The 19917-nt window shown below is 32.3% G+C and overlaps 1 protein-coding gene across 1 annotated transcript; it reads left to right on the top strand.

Annotated features, from left to right (window-relative positions):
* The first annotated feature begins 188 nt into the window (after positions 1–188).
* abcg5 (ATP-binding cassette, sub-family G (WHITE), member 5) lies at positions 189–18597 on the top strand. Its single transcript, XM_051126971.1, has 13 exons — positions 189–343; positions 2340–2461; positions 7488–7624; positions 10090–10188; positions 10335–10467; positions 11060–11199; positions 12708–12837; positions 12946–13159; positions 13360–13565; positions 14077–14215; positions 14380–14565; positions 16477–16589; positions 18126–18597. The coding sequence occupies exons 1-13, from the start codon at positions 189–191 to the stop codon at positions 18308–18310; spliced, it is 1959 nt and encodes a 652-aa protein (XP_050982928.1). The 3' UTR covers positions 18311–18597.
* The last annotated feature ends 1320 nt before the right edge of the window (positions 18598–19917 follow it).

The following is a 19917-nucleotide window of genomic DNA, read 5'->3' as shown; positions in this document are numbered from 1 at the left end:
AAGAAACTGAGGAAAGGTGGCAAAGGGAAGCGACTATATAGCAAACGGAGCAAAGTTCCACTGATAAGAGTCAATGTTTATGGTTCCAGCCTCATCAGTGCAATAAGAGCTACAGTGTTTAGACGGCTGAAGACGTGGATCTGTCACATTGAGAATATTAGAGTTGGTGTGACCATCGACGAGAGACAATGAGTCAGTTATTTTCAATGCAGAATTTTTACCAGAATAATGGGCCAGATGGATCTTTCAAGATGGTATCAGAGATGGGAGCGTCCCAAACAAATCCAGACTTCGCCGATTCGTCGTGCAGCCTGAGCGTCAAAAATGTGTCATATACCGTGAGGTGAGAATACAACATTGACATGACATGGGTGATTGTCTTCAATCACAGTCTGTGAGAGTTAATGTTCATGCAAAATGTAGCACTGTATTATTGGTAAACCTGTTATTAAGTTCTTTTTGAACTGTCATTTTTTAAAATCATATGTTTATATTTCCGATTTCTTAATGTGCTCAGGATTTATATTAAAATACAACAGCTGTTGTACTTTAATATAAATGTCAATATTTTAAAACTTCAAGTTTTCTAATACTTATACTTTCAATATACAACTTGACACAGTTAGTTTCACAACTGTATTTTTAAACCCCTCCATTGTCCAGAATGTCAAAATCCAGCAATTTCAAATTAAAAATGTGTATTTATGTGCTGAAATATTGGTAGATTTCAAAATTTCACCAATTTTAATTTCTGGATTATGCGAAATTATTCTGTAGAATAACAATTTAGAGCATGTGTGCTTATTGACATCAACATCAACATCAGCTACATTACAGGTATCTATCTCATATGCAGTTTTATGCAAAAGTTTGGGAACCCCTTGCGGAATCTGTAAAAATGTGAATAATTTTAACAAAATAAGAGAGATCATACAAAATGCATGTTATTTTTTATTTAGTACTGTTCTGAGTAAGATATTTTACATAAAATGTGTTTACATATAGTCCACATGTCAAAAAAATAGCTGAAATTATTAAAATAACCCCCCTGCAAAAGTTTGGGGACTCTTGGTTCTTAATACTGTGTGTGGTTACCTGGATGATCTAGAACTGTTTTTTTGTTTGGTGATGGTTGTTCATGAGTCCCTTGTTTGTCCTAAACAGTTAAACTGATTACTGTTCTTCAGAAAAATCCTCCAGGTCCTGCAGATTCTTTAGTTTCTCAGCATCTTTTGCATATTTAAACCCTTTTCAGCAGTGACTGTAGGACTTTGAGATTTCACACTGAGGAAAATTGAGGGACTGAAACACAACTATTAAAAAAGGTTGAAACATTCACTGATGCTCCAGAGGGGAAAACGATGCATTAAGAGTAATCCAATTTTGTGAATTTGAAGATCAAGGTAAATTGTACTTAATTTCTCTCCTGGGAAACATGCAAGTATCTTCTGTTGCTTCCGAAGGGCAGTACTAAATTGAAAAAAAATATAAATAAAATATTTCAACAAAATAAGAAAAATATGGACATCTTCATCCTGTTCAAAAGTCCCTCAATTGTCCTCAGTGTGAAAAGATGGATCTCAAAATCATATTTTCACTGCTGGAAAGGGTTCAAATAGGCCAAAGATGCTGGAAAACTAAAGAATCTGCAGGACCTGGATGATTTTTCTGAAGAACAGTGCTCAGTTTAACTGTTCAGAACAAACAAGAGACTCATGAACAACCATCACAAAACAAAACAAAACAAAACAAAAAACAGTCGTAGATCATCCAGGTAACCACACACATTATTAAGAAACCAAGTGTTCCCAAACTTTTGCGGGGGATTAATTCAGTCATTTCAGCTATTTTTTGGTCTTGTGGACTGTATGTAAACATCTTTTATGTAAAATATCTTACTCAGAACAGTACTAAGTAAAAAGTAACATGTAACATGCATTTTGTATGATCCCACTTATTTTATTAAAATTATAAATATTTTCACAGATTCTGCAAGGGGTTCCCAAACTTTTGCCTTTTGCATAAAACTGTATGTGTGTATATATATATATATATATATATATATATATATACAGTGTCAAAATATATGTATCTAAAATCCAGTCAATCTAAGGCCAGATTTATAAAAGTTATCAGCATATTGTAAGCCTATTGCACAAAACTGAAATGATCAGAGAATAAAAGTTTGAATGCTGACTTTATTTTTGCCCATAATTGTACAACTGTTATGTTACTCATCGTTGTTATTTCATTGAAGTTTCATACAAAATACTGACAAACTGAAAACCATATCTTGTGGCCATTTCAAAAACATTTTTGTTTGTTAATGTGTGTTACAGTGAACGTGTAGGACCCTGGTGGGACCTTTCATCTTTCAGAAAAAGATGGACAAGGCAAATACTGAATCAAGTGTCATTTCATGTGGACAGTGGGCAGATAATGGGAATTCTGGGGAATTCTGGTAAGTGACTTAAAAGGCAGAATAGATGCTTAGAGTTTTAACACATTTTAGATCAGAGTCCACAGCATGCCATAGTGATACAGTCTAAATATTTACCTACAGTATAAGTTAATTTGTGTATTTCACAATAATATTGTAATAGTGAAAGGCGTGATTATTTACTTTGAGAGTTTGGGAGCATGACCACCTTCAAAAGAAGTGGTAACAAAACAAAAAAAATGTTATACATCATATTCTCACAAATCTTTCCACTGTTGTTCACTGCACATGCATTATTAAGACTCTGAAATGAATGAGCTGTAAGCATTAGAGTGAACAAGGCAACGTACTACGTAAAGCAACTTACTGTACATTACATAATCCTGAACATATCATTTTGTCAGTGTCATATCTTATCAAAAGGTTTCCATAATGAGTAATAAATCTTTGTCAAACTTCAAGAAGGACTTTATTATTTTTGGACAGAGAGTGCATTTTACTTATTAATATTAATAAGAAATGTACTTATTATATTAATTAATAAAAGCTATTTAGACAAAAAAACACAACAAAGAACAACAACAAGAAAAACACAACCAAATTACTAAAACTAAATAATTATATAAAATATAAATAAAATATAAAAATAAAAACTGATTTAAAATAATAATAAAACTATGTTAATGTCTCAATATTACAAAAATAACACTGGAACGAATGAGGCAATTTATTATGCAAAGCAACTTACGTAAGGCTGAAAATATAATTTCTTTAAATGTCAGTGTCGTATTATATGACATCATATGAAAAGGTTATTAAGCCTACTGATGTCTTTCTCACTTCGTTTTTACTGCACATGCATTATTAAGACTCTGAAACGAATAAGCAGTAAGCATTAGAAAAACAAGGAAATGTAATACGTAAAGAAATTTACACTACGTAATCCCGAACATATAATTTCTTTAAATGTCAATGTCATATCGCATGAAAAGGTTAGTATAATGAGTAATGAATTTTTCTCAAAGTTCAGGAAGGACCACTTTATTATTTTTGGACCGAGAGTACATTTTACTTAAGTAAAGTACAGAAGTACTTGGTTTTAATACAGTTAATTATTAAGTACATGATATGAAAGTTCTGATTGATGAACCATGTTTAGCAATAATTCTAGTCAGCTCTAGTCAGTAAGAGTGCAGACTAAAACTTTTATTAAAATTAAATTATAAAAATAAAAACTACATTAGTGTCTTGATGTTACTAAAACAACTCTGGAATTAATGAGGGAAATTGTTAGGTAAAGCAACTTAGGCTGAAAATATTATTTCCTTAAATGTCAGTGTCATATTATATGATATCATATTGAAAGGTTAATAAGCCTACTGGTGTCTTTCTCAAGGTTCAGAAAAAACACTCTGTTTTTTGATGAAGTTCACTTCAGTTTTATTTGAGTGAAAGTACAAAAGTACTTGGTTACTGATAATTCAAATGTGAAAAAAACACTGTTGTTCCACTGTACATACATTATTAAGACTTTTTAAAGAAATGAATAAGCAGTAAGCATTAGAATAAACAAGGCAGTGTGCTACATAAAGCAACTTACATTACGAAAGACTGAACATTAAAGTAACTTACATTACAAAAGACTGAACATATAATTTCTTTAAATGTCAATATTATAATATATCAAAAGGTTAACATAATAATAATAATAAATCTTTCTCAAAGTTCAGGAAGAACAAACATTTTATTATATTACCAAAATGTAATATACCACATATCAAAACTTCAATATACTAAATGAAATCAAATAAAATATTTAAAAAATTATTTCAGCTTGTTGCTAAGGCAACATTTCTTATTTTCATTTTAATTTAACTTGATGTTCTAAAATAAATAAAAATAAAGCTGAAGTAAAAATGAATAAAAAGCTATATAGACAATGAGAAAAACAACAATAAAATTACTAAAACTTTAACTAAAATTAAAATAAAAATTATAAACTGACTCAAAATATTAATAAAAACTTTGTCTCAATGTTACTAAAATAACACTGGAATGATAGAGGCCATTTATAATATAAAGCAACTTAAATCATGTAAGGCTGAAAATATAATTTCTTTAAATGTCAGTGTCAACTTTTATGATATCATAGCAGTAAAAATTAGAATAAACAAGGCAATATTCTACGTAATGAAACTTACATTACGTAAGGCTGAAATTTCTTTAAATGTCAGAGTCATATATGAAAAGGTTAATAATGAGTAATAATGATAAATCATAAGGTTAATACGATTGCAGACTACAGTAAGAATTCTGGGAAATTCAGGTAAGTGACGCAGAACTTGTGAGGCAGAATGTGATACTCAACGTCGGAGACCACAGAATACCATTGTGATATAAAGTTCATTTGTGTAATTCACAACTACATTGTAGCCTAATAGTAAATGGTGAAATTTTAGGGAGTGTTGTTTTTCTGTTTATTTATTAGGACTGGGTAAAAAATATTGATTTCTCGATTTTAACCATTTGTCATTTTTACAAAATGATATTGATTCTTAAATGTTTTCAGTTAACGAACGAAGCACTGTAGTGCACCTCCCATCCAATAAATCGCAATACAATTTTTGCTTAGTTACTTTTGATATGAAACAAAGTCTCAAATTTCAAATTCTAGTACCTTCTATTTTAGTAAAATGAATGCTGTTTTAGCACTGTTTAATGTGGAGTGACAGGTAACTGTAGTGCCCCAGTTCAAAGGAAGCGGCAATCTCTAGAGAGAAACATTTTGCTAAATATATGCACTGTAAAACATGTTCGTTGTATTTTTACTGTTCTTCAATATTTTATGTATGCTTTAATAAATCCATGAAGTTTTTGACACTCACCATTTAAATGTTTATATTATAAAAAAAAAATTGAAGTAGAAATGCAATTGCAGAGTTAGTATTACAACTTTATTATAATAAAAACTTGTGTAATTTAAGAGTTTGCATACAGATCAGTTAATTTAAACCTTCAATATTATAGTAATATAGTACCAACTGGCTGTCATGTATATTTTACAGCATTAGTTGAGACATTTTTTTTTCCTTAAGAAAAATTGCCATGTACTGTACCTGATATATAGCCAAAATAATTAATATTGAATCGGAATCTAATTGAACAGCAAGCTTGTGAATAGAAATCGAATAGAATCATGATTAAGAAATGAATAAGCAGTAAGCATTAGAATAAACAAGGAAGTGTGCTACGTAAAGCAACTCACATTACGAAAGACTGAACATATAATTTCTTTAAATGTCAATATTATAATATATCAAAAGGTTAACATAATAATAATAAATCTTTCTTAAAGTTCAAGAAGAGCTGCTTTATTATTTTGGATAGAGAGTACATTTTATTTGAGTAAAAGTTCGAAAGTATGTGGTTTTTAATGTAATTAAGTATTAAGTACATTATATGAAGGTTCTGATTGATAAACCATGTTTAGTAATTCTATCCATACTAAATGAAATACAATAAAATATTAGAAAAATTATTTCAGCTAGTTGCCAAGGCAACATTTCTCATTTTAATTTAATATAACTTGATGTTCTAAAATAACTAAAAATAAAGCTGAAATAAAAATGAATAAAAAGCTATATAGACAATGAAAAAAAACAACAATAAAATTACTAAAACTTTAACTAAAATTAAAATAAAAATTATTTATTCTCAATGTTGTCTCAATGTTACTAAAATAACACTGGAATGATAGAGGCCATTTATAATATAAAGCAACTTACAATATGTAAGTCTGAAAATATAATTTCTTTAAATGTCAGTGTCAAATTATATGATATCATAGCAGTAAAAATTAGAATAAACAAGGCAATATACTATGTAATGAAACTTACATCACGTAAGACTGAGTAAGGCTGAAATTTCTTTAAATGTCAGAGTCATATATGAAAAGGTTAATCATGAGTAATAATGATAAATCATAAGGTTAATACGATTACAGAGTACAGTAAGAATTCTGGGAAATTCAGGTAAGTGACGCAGAACTTGTGAGGCAGAATATGATACTCATCGCCCACAGCATACCATAGTGATATAGAGTTAATTTGTGTAATTCACAACTACATTGTAGCCTAAGAGTAATTGGCAAAATTTTAGGGAGTGTTGTTTTTCTGTTTATTTATTAGGACTGGGTAAAAAATATTGATTTCTCGATTTTAACCATTTGTCATTTTTACAAAATGATATTGATTCTTAAATGTTTTCAGTTAATGAACGGAGCATTGTAGTGCACCTCCCATTCAATTTTTGCTTAGTTACTTTTGATATGAAACAAAGTCTCAGATTTCAAATTCTAGTACATTCCCTTTTAGTAAAATTAATGCTGTTTTGGCGCTGTGTAATGTTGAGTGACAGGTAACTGTAGTGCCTCAGTTCAAGAGAAGCGGCAGCAGCATATTTGGTGTCCATAAACTCGTTAGTCAGCTAGAAAAATTATCTCTAGAGAGAAGCATTTTGCTAAATATATGCACTGTAAAAGAGTCCACAGAGAGAAGAGAGGGGCGGGGCGAGCAGAGCTCATTTGCATTTAAAGGAACAATCCCTCAGAATGGGATGATTTTTGCAGAGCTCGTTTTGACAAGGTAAAAAGGGTGTTGTTCTACACAACCATTGAGAATTTTTAACTAAAGTATATTTTAAAAAAAATTTTGTTAAGACCCTAAAGAATCATATCAACTTGTGGAAAATGAGCATCCGATGACCTGGTCATGCTCTCAAGAGTTTGAGAGCATGACCACTAACAAAAAAAGCAGAACAAAATAAAAATGTTATAAATCATATTCTCACAGATCTTTTGACTGTTATTCTTTGTACATTCATTATTAAGACAACGTAAACAAGGCAGTGTGTACTATATAAAGCAACTTACATTGCGTAAGGTTAAAATATATATTTTTTTTAAATGTCAGTGTCATATGATAATATATTCAAATTTTCAATTCAATTCAAAAGGTTAATAAGTTTACTGACGTCTCTCTCTCTCAAGGTTCTGGAAAAACCACTCTTTTAGATGCTATAGCAGGACGAATCGGGAATTCTGGTGAACTCCTTGGAGAGGTTTTTGTCAATGGAAGAAAGCTAAAAGCAGAGCAGTTTCAAGACTGTTTCTCTTATGTGCTTCAGGTGAGGTTTTTTCTTCTTTAAAAATATGAATATAAAAATCTAAAATAGTGTGATAATTAAAGATTAATGCAGATTTTTAATGTGTGTTGATCCACAAATAAGTTAATGTTTTATTATACCACTAAAAAAACATTCGACTTCAATATACTAAAATATCAGTTTAAAGTTACTGGTAATTCCAGTGTGCAAACAAGTGGAGAAAAAAAAGAACCATATAGTATTTAAAAAATGCATTGAAAACAGAACTCTATCCCCTCTTGAAATAAGCCATCCTGCATTCCCATCCCTGATTTTAAGTGATTTTCAAAGAAAATTGCACAATGGAATTTATAATACACTGAATGCACACTGTAAATGTGCATGCGTGTGTGCATGTCTAAATATCACAGGCCACATGTGAGTAAACTTTGGTCAGCTGTAGAAAGTATACAGGTGAAAAGCAGTTGACTAGGTAACTAAAGGTCAAGTCTGCCACAGCCAAACTTAAACAAACACAGTAAAGTTTGCAGAACAGTTCATTTGTAGAGCTAACTCTGAAATTAGCCGTTACACATGAGTTCACTACATTAATCTTGTAAGCTATTCATGTGTATCTTCTGGAAAATTAAATAAGCATGGAGAGACGGCTGTTATTGCAGGTCATTTTTACAGATTAAATTTAGATGCAAAGAAGCTATAAATCTAATCCAGTAATTAAATGTGTCTGAGCTGAAGATATGTGAAGTTAAGAAGAGTGTACTTTTCAGTTTTTCAACCTTTTCCCCCCACAAAAGTAGAGGTTGTAGTACTATTGTTTCTAATCCAATTTCAGCCGTGTGAATTTCACTGCACAACAATTACAGGTACAGACAGACATGACGCACAAACTCCACAACCTTCTGACTCATCTTAAAAAGAATAGATAAACATAAGACCTAAACTGAAGATAAAGATAAGAATTTAAAATCAGGAGCAAAGTTTACAAATTGTGTAGTGTTGTAAGTGTCGATAATGTCCACCATGATTCATTAACAACTTAAAGCACAGGTCCTCTACCTACTGATACATGCACTTGCCAATAATAACAGAAGTCAACTTTAACTGGATGAGCATGTAGCTTCTGTGATTTTTTTTACTCAATACAGTGCTTTTGTAAATATTCTGAATACTATTTAAAGAGACAGCTCACCCAAAAATGATAATTCTGCCATCATTTACTCATTCTTGTGTTTTTTCAAACCTATATAATATTCTTTCTTAGAAGGATCAGAAATTGAGATGTTTAGCAGAATGACCAAGCTGCTCTTTTCCGCACAATTTTGTGCTCCATATGGAAGAAAGAAAGTCACACAATTTAGAACAGCATGAGGGCAGAAATTAGGTCAGGGTGCATTTCCCAAAAGCACTGTTAGCCAACTATGAACACAAGTTTTGTTGTTTCCTGGCAATTTGACCATTTCCAGAAACCAACGTTTCCACAAGCATTCAACTCTCAACCTGTGGTTAGAAGCATATTTTTATTAGTATTGAGTTTTAACAAACCATCTAACGCACGCGGTGAGTTTGGCGGAGTTTTTTTTTTTAAGTCTCTTCCGCTCACCAAGCCTGCATTTATTTGATTCAAAGTACAGCAAAAACAGTACAATTTTGAAATATTTTTACTATTTAAAATAACTGTTTTCTATTTGAATATATTTTAAATTGTAATTTATTCCTGTGATTTCACTGAATTTTTAGCATCATTACTCCAGTCACGTGATCCTTCAAAAATCATTCTAATATTTTTAATTTGCTGCTCGAAAAGATTTATTATTATTATGTTGAAAACAGCTGAGTAGAATTTTTTTCAGGTCTCTTTGATTAATAGAAAGTTCAGAAGAACAGCTTTTATCTGAAAATAAATTACATTTACAGAAATAAATTACATTTTAAAATATATTCAGACAGAAAACAGTTTATTTAAATAGTAAAAATATTTCACAACATTACTGCTTTTGCTGTATTTTGGATCAAATAAATGCAGGCTTGGTGAGCAGAAGAGACTTCTTTAAAAAAAAGCTAAAAATGTTACTGTTTAAAAACTTTTGACTGGTAGTGTAAGTTCACAAATAAAATATATTGTTTAAATTGTTAGTGCCTTGAGTTTTTTTGGAATAAATGCAAAATGCTTAAAAACTAACTTGTTAAAATATATTTATATATTTATACTTGTTAAATACTTGGCTTTAATAAAATAAAAATGTAAATATATATGTAATTGTTTTTGTGAGTAATGTTTATTTAACAAAGAAAATGTGACTGGGACATACATTTACATTTGATAAAAAAAACAGAACTTTCAGAACACCACTGTGCACCTTTCAATCTATGTATTTTACACAATAAGCATAATTTAATAAATAAATGTGTAAGGAGACCCCTTGCATTGTTGTTTATGTGGAAATGCTTTATTTTGAATTCATACATAATATATTTTTCTCTCTCAGAGTGACAATCTCTTGAGCTATCTGACTGTGGAGGAGACTCTGACATACACTGCTCGGCTTTCTTTGAGAAAACACTCTTCCGAAGCCATATACAAGAAGGTGAGCTCAGCCCCTTCATACATATTTGCCAGATGACCACAGACATGGAAATGTGGACTTAAAAATGGTTAAAATGAAATGGAAACATTATGATAGAGACATCATTGATATTTTTATTAAGTCGATCTCTGTTTGATCCATCGTAGGTAGCTGCAGTCATGGCAGAGCTGAGTTTGGGACACGTGGCTCACAGCGTAATTGGAGGCCGCATTTTCCCAGGCATTTCTGGTGGAGAGAGAAGAAGGGTCTCCATTGCCAGCCAGCTGCTTCAGGACCCAAGTGAGCTGCCCTCTGACCTTCCTGAGACTTGTTAATAATAACCCATAATAGCATAATGTTTGTTTATGTATAGAGTACAAACACAGCGTAGTGTGTTTATGTCCTTGCTTGCACATAAGACAGACTATTAAATGCAGAGCGACCAGCACAGCGACCCAAAGCCCCTCGAAGGATTATTGAGGAATGGACAAATGAGTGAAGGGGACTGAAGTAGAATATTAAAAGTGGCAGACAGGGTTATCACATTTTTAATATTAAGACAAGGTCTATGAGGGTCCCTTCGGATCCTTTATCAGGGTCTCCTGGGACAGTGGACTGTGGATTAGCCGAGGCCACTCCAAACTCAACACAAACCAGCAATTATAAGTGGCTTTCATCTGCGGCCTTCACCAGTCATGCAGTAAATGAATTCATCAGCCAATTAATTTTGGCTCTAACTTTAGACAAAGGGAAATCTATTAATTGCTTTAATTACTTGAATTAAGAAGACACTCAAAGTTGTCTCTCAAAGGGCAGAAAGTGGACTTTGTAGAAAGTTTCTCATTTGTTTTATTTCTTCTCCTGTTTTGCCATTTCCGTTATGTCACGGCAGAGGTGATTCTCCTGGATGAGCCGACCACAGGACTGGACAGCATGACGGCTAATCAGATAGTGTTGCTGCTGGCTGAACTGGCTAGAAGAGATCGAATTGTCATAGTGACCATCCACCAGCCCCGTTCAGAGCTTTTCAGGGTGAGCAGTGGCTAATGTTCAGGGTTGGTAACCTGAAGGCCTGTAGTGCTAGAATAATGGAAATTTTCTTTAAATTAAAATTTAAAAATGTCTCTTCTGTGGAAAAGGGACCAAAAATGTTGATGATGATGATGTCCTTATAATAACGATAATATATATATATATATATATATATATATATATAATTTATTATTATATATTATCAATGTTGTAAACAGTTGTGCTGCTTAATTATATTTTTTAATTATATGAACCTGTGATACTTTTTTCAGAATAAAACGTTAAAAAGAACAGCATTTATTTAAAGTAGAAATCTTTTGTAACAATATACACTAACGTTTAAGGTTTTGGGACAGTATTTTTATTTTTTTTTTCTTAGTTTGAAAGAAATTAATACTTTTTTTTTCAGCAAGGATGTGTTAGATTACTAACACAAATTATAGTGAAGACTTATATTGTTTGAAAATATTTCTATTTTGAATAAATGCTGTTCTTTTGAACTTTGTATTAATCAAAGAATCCTGAACAAATATCACAGGTTCCAAAAACTATATTATTGAACAGCACAACTGTTTCCAACATTAATAATAAATCAGCTTATTAGAATGGATCATGTGACACTGAGCACTGGAGTAATGATGCTGAAAATTCAGCTTTGCGTCACAGAAATAAATTATATTTTTAAGTATATTAAAATAGCAATAATATTAATAAATTGCAATAATATTTCTTAATATAAATATTTTTCTGTATTTTTGATTAAATAAATGGAACTTTAATGAGCATAAGAGACTACTTTAAAAAACATAAAAAATCTTACTAGATCCCAAACTTTTGAATGTCAGTATAGTAATAATAATAATAATAATATTAATAATAATAATAATAATAATAATAATAATTGTATTTATGGCCTTTTATGCATAAAATGCAGCTCAAACTTCATAGGTCAGAATATTAACATTAATAAAAAAATAAACTTACTTAAAATAAATAAATAAATAAATATATAAATAAGATAAATAAAAACACAAGCAACAAGAACAAAATTATTAATAATAATAATAATAAATAAAAGCATGTAAAAATATAATAATAATAAAAGCATGTCTTCATCTGGTTTTTGCCTGCATTAAAAAGAAATAAAACAAGATAAAACTAACAAGCAACAGTACACAATAAAAAAGATTTATTATTTTTTTATTAACTATAGATTAATAAATACTGTAACAAATGTATTGCTCATTGTTAGTTAACAGAGGTTAATATAATATAATAACATAATAAGATTAACTAATTGGACATTATTGTAATGTGTTACCATAATAATAATTCATTACAATAATTTAAGGGACTTAAAGCTAAATAAAAAACGTGTGTCCTCACTATGGTGCATATGACAACATTACTATTTTACATTCAGCGCAGTGAATTATGAATTATATTCATTTAGCATGAATTGTGACAGCCCTGATGATATAAACTGAAAGATGTATAAATATCTGCAGATCTTCAACAGAATAGCAATTATGAGCCGAGGGGAACTGGTGTTCTGTGGGCAGCCTGATGAGATGGTGAATTTCTTCAGCAGCTCAGGATATGAGTGTCCTGAGTACTGCAACCCTTTTGATTTTTATGGTAGGACTTTTGAAGTTATCTGAGAACCACCTTGAATGAATTAGCCTGTTTTCATATCTAAAAATATACCTGCTTTTATTAAATGATCCTGATCCTTTTATTTGACAGTTGACCTGACCTCTGTGGACACACGCAGCAGTGAGAGGGAAGCTGCCACCTACAGCCGCATGCATGACATCACATCAGGCTACCAGAACTCAGAAATCTATGAAAACATGCTGGAGAGGATCGAGCAAAGCTGCCAGAGTGCACACAAACCCATGATACCATTCAAAAGCAAGGACTCCCCCAACTGCATATCCAAATTGAATGTCCTTCTTAGGTAAAACTGTAGCCGTGACACTGGCTAACAATTGTTAAGTCATATTTCCAGAAGATTTAATGACAGGACACTGTAAAGGATGAAAATATGCCTTATACAAGCTATTTCTACCTTACCTGAGCTTTAAAAGAAATAAAATCAAAGTAGTTTATTTAGATGTTACCACTTTTCATGCATTTTCTATTTTCTTGCACACACAGGCGGACCGTGCGTAATATGTCTCGTGACAGGATGGGCATTCTCATGCGCCTCTCTCAGAATCTCATCTACGGCCTCTTCATTGCTTTTTTTGTCATGAGACTGGATAAGGATGTGGCAAAAGGTGCTGTGCAGGACCGAATCGGCATCATCTACCAATCCATGGGTGCCTCACCTTATACCGGCATGCTGAATGCTGTGGCTTTATGTGAGTATCTCATCCACCGTTAAAATAACAAAAAAAGATGTAAAAAATTATATATATATATATATATATATATATATATAAGAAGTAATTATTAAAACTAAATAGCTAAACAAAAAATTATAAACCAATAAACATACATTTACAAAAATTAATAAAATGAACAAAAATGCAAAATTGCTAAAACTTAAACTTGAAAATGGATCATACTAAAACAACACTTGTTTCAAGAACTGTTTATGGTTTATCGAAATAATTTCTGTCCTTTATATATCGCATATCAGTTTCTGGCTGATAAGAGATTACATCTCACAAATTGCTCCAGCATGCCCATGATTGTTGCTTAACCTTGAACTTAGAGTTCTAGAGATAACACATAATTGGTAACACAAGTCATGTCTGCTACTGTATTTTCAGTGCGGTTTAAATAAATATATAGTACTTGATAAGCGTGGAAAATAGTTTTATGTCATTTTCTTCCTGATTAAAAAAATATGATCTTTTTTTAAAACAGTTCCTGCTTTAAGGGCCATCGCTGACCAGGAGAGTAAAGATGGCTTGTACCAAAAGTGGCAGATGTTTCTGGCTTACATCATCCATATTCTGCCCTTCAGTATTATCAGTGTGTTCATCTTCACCTCTTTCTTGTACTGGTAAGTATGGGTGTGTTCATGTAACCTACTTGAGTTTATCAGAGCTCCGGTTAGGGTAACTACAGTTCAAATCCGAGAGGGAATGTCATCAGAATCAAATAAAAGTTACTGGTTTTTGGATGTTGACCTCATGTTGTTTCTCTGTGTATGGTTTGGTTTTTCAGGACCGTTGGCATGAACCCGGATATTGTGCGCTTCTTGTGTTTTTCAGCTGTGGTTATGGTTCCTCACATCATAGGTGAACTTTTAACACTGGTCTTGTTGGGGGTCGTTCAAGACCCCAACATGGTGAACAGTGGGGTCGCTCTACTCAATGTAGCTGGAATCATGGTGGGATCTGGATTTCTAAGGTGAAGAAATGCCTTTTGATTTATTCAACATTGTCATAATGTGTAATAAAGACATTAGATTGGATAAAATTCCCATCAATTAGACAACATAATACTACAGTGCCCTCCACTAATATTGGCACCCTTGGTAAATATGAACAAAGGTGGCTGTGAAAATAATTCTGCATTGTTTATCCGTTTGATCTTTTATTTAAAAAAATGCACAAAATTCTAACCCATCACTGAAGTAAAACAACTGAAAGTTGGGGAGATAATCTCATGATGAAATAAATGTTTTTTCGCTAATGCATGTTGGCCACAATTATTGGCACCCTTAGAAATTCTTATGAGTAAAATATCTCTGAAGTATATTCCCATACATATTTACATTTTTAGCACACCAGGATGACTAGGAGCATGAAATTGTCCAGCCATGACTTCCTGTTCGACAGGATTATAAATATGAGGAACGCAAAGGTCACATTTCCTTAATTATCTATCACAAGGAGTAAAACCAAAGAATATAGTTCTGATGTGCAGAAGAAGATTGTTGAGCTTCACAAAATAGAAAGTGGCTGTAAGAAAAGAGCTAAAGCATTGAAAATCCCTATATCCAAGGGTGCCAATATTAGTGGAGAGCATAGTATTTCCATTTTTTATACCAATGCACAAAGTCAGTATATTAAATGGATGGTTCACGCAAAAAAGAAAAATTGCTGCCACCGTCTGGCCTCCCAAGATGTAGATGAGTTTGATTAATTATTGAAACAGATTTGGAAAAATGTAGCATTATATAAGTTGCTCACCATTGTATCTGCTGCTGTGAATGGGTGCCGTCAGAATGAGAATTCCAACAGCTGATAAAAACATCACAATGACTTGGCTTTAATCCATCAGTTAACATCTTGTGATGCAAAAAAGCATGTTTAAAATAAATCCATCGTGAGGTTTATGAAGAACTTCTGTTTCTGGCCAAAATATTTCTCCAGTTAAAAATTTTAGCTGAATCAGGAGAGAAATATGCACAGATAAAGCATTGTTTATAAGCACAAACAGTCCAAAACTGTTCTAAACAAATATGTTGGTGGATTTTGATGTGAGAGGACAACAGGGGATGGACTTTCTCACTGGACTATTACGGTATTTTGTCCAGAAGTGATGGTTTAAAGTTAAAAATGTCTTGATGGATTTGTTTATTACAAACATGCAGCTTTGATGGACTAGAGTTGTGTGGACTATTGTGATGTTTTTATCAGCTGTTTAAGGGTAATTCCATGCAAATGTTAACTGTTAAATGTTAAGTTTTTACCAAAGGTTTTTACTATACTGATAGCACAGATGTCAACATTTGGTCATTCAAATACCCATGTGATGTCTCTTAAAGTATTTAAAGCCTTTTTTTATTTTTAGTGCATTGTTTTCCATAGTCTAGTAAGTAAGTAGTAAATTTTCAGGCTTGTCACATACATAACAGAACATATTCCTCATAAATAGACACATCAAAATAATAAAATGAAGTAACAATTATATGTTCTGTGAAGAGCCATCACTTCTCTGTTTGTTGGGTATTATTGCGTCTGGTTTGTGCATTTTAATTTGCAGAAGACTATTGCATATACTATTTTTCTGACGTTTAGACTCTATCAACAAGGGTTTATTAAAATATAAACAGATGGTTCTGTATATTGGTAACATATTCTCTAAGCATTTATATGTCACATCCACAACGCATAATGTCACATCCATAACGCTGGATTCACCCTTAAACTCTCATTCTGACGGCACCCTTTCACTTCAGAGAATCCAATGGTGAGCAAGTGGTTTAATGATAAGATTCTCCAAATTTGTTAAGATCAAGAAACAAATTTAGAGTTTTGGATGGACTATTTCTTTAAGTATGACGTTTCATTAAAAAATGTTTTATCCTTTCAGGAGTTTTAAACAAATGCCTGTGGTGTTCCAATGGCTGAGTTATCTCACCTTCCAGAAGTACGGCTGCGAGCTCCTGATCGTCACTGAGTTCTATGGCCTGAACTTCACCTGCAGTAAGAAAAATCATCATCTTCCTCAATCTATTGCGTACTTCTAATAGACCCCATGAAATAGCTTCACAGATTTTCTGTTAATTTCTTTCTTACTGAAATAAAAACTTGAGGTGAGACATACTGAAGTAGTCATTCGTTTCTAGATTACACCATGTCAAATATCATCCATATTTTTGGACTCTTTTCCCAGAAGATGAAATGTGCACATTTCAAAAGTATATGTATCAGCTATTTTTTATTTATCTGAGTCAAATTGACATGGACTAAATTTACTTTTGATTTCATGGGGTCTTTAAAGGAGAAGTCCACTTCCAGAACAACAACTCACAAATAATTTACTCACCCCCTTGTCATCCAAGATGTTCATGTCTTTCTGTCGTCAGTCGTAAAGAAATTATGGTTTTTGAGGAAAACATTTCAGGACTTTTCTCCATATAATGGACTTCATTGGTGCCCCGATTTTGAACTTGAAGTTTAAATGCAGCTTCAAAGAGCTCTAAATGATCCCAGCCGAGGAAGAAGGGTCTTATCTATCTTTTTTCGGAAAATATAAATTTGTATACTTTTTAAGCACAAAAGCTCGTGCAGCACAGGCTCTGGGATGCGCGTTCATGACATTACATACTATTGAATCATGTTGAAAGGTCACGCGGAACGTAGGTGACTAAGAAAGTGCAAGTAAGTCAAATGCTATTTACAAACAAAAAGGTACAACGTGTTGTAGAAGAAAATAAGATGGAGTTTTTTGCCATTCTTTACCTTTTTGAGCCAGAGTACACAGACGATGAACTTGATCACACTACAAACAAGACAAAACTATAATGCTATAAGAAAAGATTCATTCGTTGTTTACCTGGGTCTTTAGTCTATGATTAGCTCATCTCACCTCTTATCTGACAAATTTTTGGGTTTGAGTTGTTCGTTCAACACGTGACAGCCCTTTAAACTTAACCAATGCAGTGTGAATCGGAAACAGAATTGATTAGTTCATCTCTCGAGTCTTCGAGTTCGAGTCGTTCGTTCAATACGTGACAGCCCCATAAGATGAACGAACGACTCGAAAAACTCGAAACAGGTGAACTAATTCCAGTACAGAACCTAATAGGATGTTGCGCATGCGCGACTGAACAAATCACTTCCCGAGTCACATTAAAGATTTGTTCAAAATGAACGAATCGTTCAAGAACGACCCATCATTAATCCGTAGCATTGTGGACGCGCATCCCAGAGCCTGTGCTACACGAGCTTTTGTGCTTAAAAAGTATACAAATTTTAATTTTTCAAAAAAAATGACTGATCGTTTCGCTAGATAAGACCCTTCTTCCTCAGCTGGGATCATTTAGAGCTCTTTGAAGCTGCATTTAAACTACATTTTAGAAGTTCAAAATTCGGGGCACCAGTGAAGTCCATTATATGGAGAAAAATCCTGAAATGTTTTCCTCCAAAAAAAATCATTTCTTTATGACTGAAGACAGAAAGACATGAACATAAGCTGTCCACAAGGATGTCCTCTGACTAACCATTCCTCTCACTCAGCTCCAAAAGCTGGTTTTCCAGAATCATGTCTGGTGGACAGTGGGAATATAATCATTGATGAGGGTTATCCTGGAGCTCTCTCACGTTACACAGAAGACTTCCTCCTGCTCTACGCCTTCCTGCCTGCGCTTGTGATATTGGGCATCATCAGCTTCAAGATACGCGACCACATCGTCAAACGTTAAGCTTCTGAGTGTGTGTTGGTGTGCCTGTGAATGTTATTGTATGTTCTATGTTCTTTATTTTGTATGTACAATATCTCTAAATCAAATATAGTAGACTATATCCAGAAAACCTCAATGTGAAAGCTAAATCAATCAACCTTTTCCATAGTTATTGATCCATTTTCTCCACAATGTTTTTCCACTAATGTGACTGTAAGTAATCTGTTATACACAGATTTAATAAAACATCTACCTGATGTTTTACAATTTATTCAGAATAAATGGCATTTACAGCATTTAAATAAAAAAGCCACTTCACACCAATGATTGCTTTGCATACATTTGTGAATTTGTCATGTGAATGCTTTTATTACTACAAATACACATGTACTGTCCCTGTCAGTTCTGACCAGTATTTTCATTTGAGGGAAGCCAAAGTTATTATTTGTGGTTATTTCATACAACAGCAAGATCATGCTGACAGTATCATGTTATTAGTTTTGTCTCTTACGAAAATTAACCTAGGTTTACTACAAATAAAACCCAAACCATTACCATATTTTAACCATGGCCTTTGTAGTAAGACAGTGCTTATACAAATGAGGTGATCATTCTGTCAAAAAATCATGGTTACTACACTGTTAATATAAAAAAAAAAACGTGTTACATTTCCGTAAAGGTTCTTTAGCCAATACTACTGAAACATTCTCAGTCCAAATTTATGTAGTTTGCCATTTTGATTTTTGATTTCACAACATATCATAATTAGTGTCCATACTCTGATCTATGTAATGTGACATATTTTAGAGTGAAACAGGTTTTAGAATGTGAAAAATTATAGGGCAAGACTTGACTTTATTCATCGATGTAGTAAATGTATAAATTCAAGGGTGGGGGTAAAGGAGTAGGTATCTTGGTGAATGGGACCTTAAGAGCAGAAAATGCACGTCTTTTATTTCGGATTGTGGCTGTGTGTGTTTTGGGTTGTATATGACTTTTTTTTTCTTGAATGAAAATGAGGTTGTGATGGATAAACCTAGTCTTTACAATGGTATACACTGTGTATAAAGCCCAACCTATACTTTCCATAAGTCACAGCAAACTCACACCTGTTTTATTTTTGAATGCCTTTATAGTTACATTAATTACAATAAATTGCATTATATAAGGAATAATTGATGATGGGCCATTTAATTATGTTATTGTAATGTAATTGTTTTATTATTATTTTAATTTTTTTTTTTTTTTTTTTTTTTTTTACAAAAACAACGAAAAATAAATAAATAATTGTAGGGAATGACAATTTAATTATCAGAAAATCATGCACACCCAAGGTGGTTTTGGACCCATAAAAACTGTTGCTGCAAAGATGTTAGAAAAATTATTTTTCTTTCAAGCTAGAAACTGCCACCATGTTTAAATAATAAGAATTTCAACACAGAAAAAACTAATCAACCAATGTAAGTAAAACATTCTCGAGCTCAAGGCAAGTAAACACTCCAAGTATTACTTACAAGCAAAAGTATTAATACATATATTGATCAAAAATACAAATGAAATAATATTTTTTCAAATAGAATTGTAGGGTTTTTTTTATGTAGGTCTATGTAAAGGCTATTACAGAAATA

The sequence above is a fragment of the Labeo rohita genome, chromosome 13 (genome assembly GCF_022985175.1).
Source record: "Labeo rohita strain BAU-BD-2019 chromosome 13, IGBB_LRoh.1.0, whole genome shotgun sequence".
NCBI classification, from domain to species: domain Eukaryota; kingdom Metazoa; phylum Chordata; class Actinopteri; order Cypriniformes; family Cyprinidae; genus Labeo; species Labeo rohita.
Note: the sequence above shows the minus strand (reverse complement) of the source record. Positions and strands in the feature narration are given on the sequence as shown.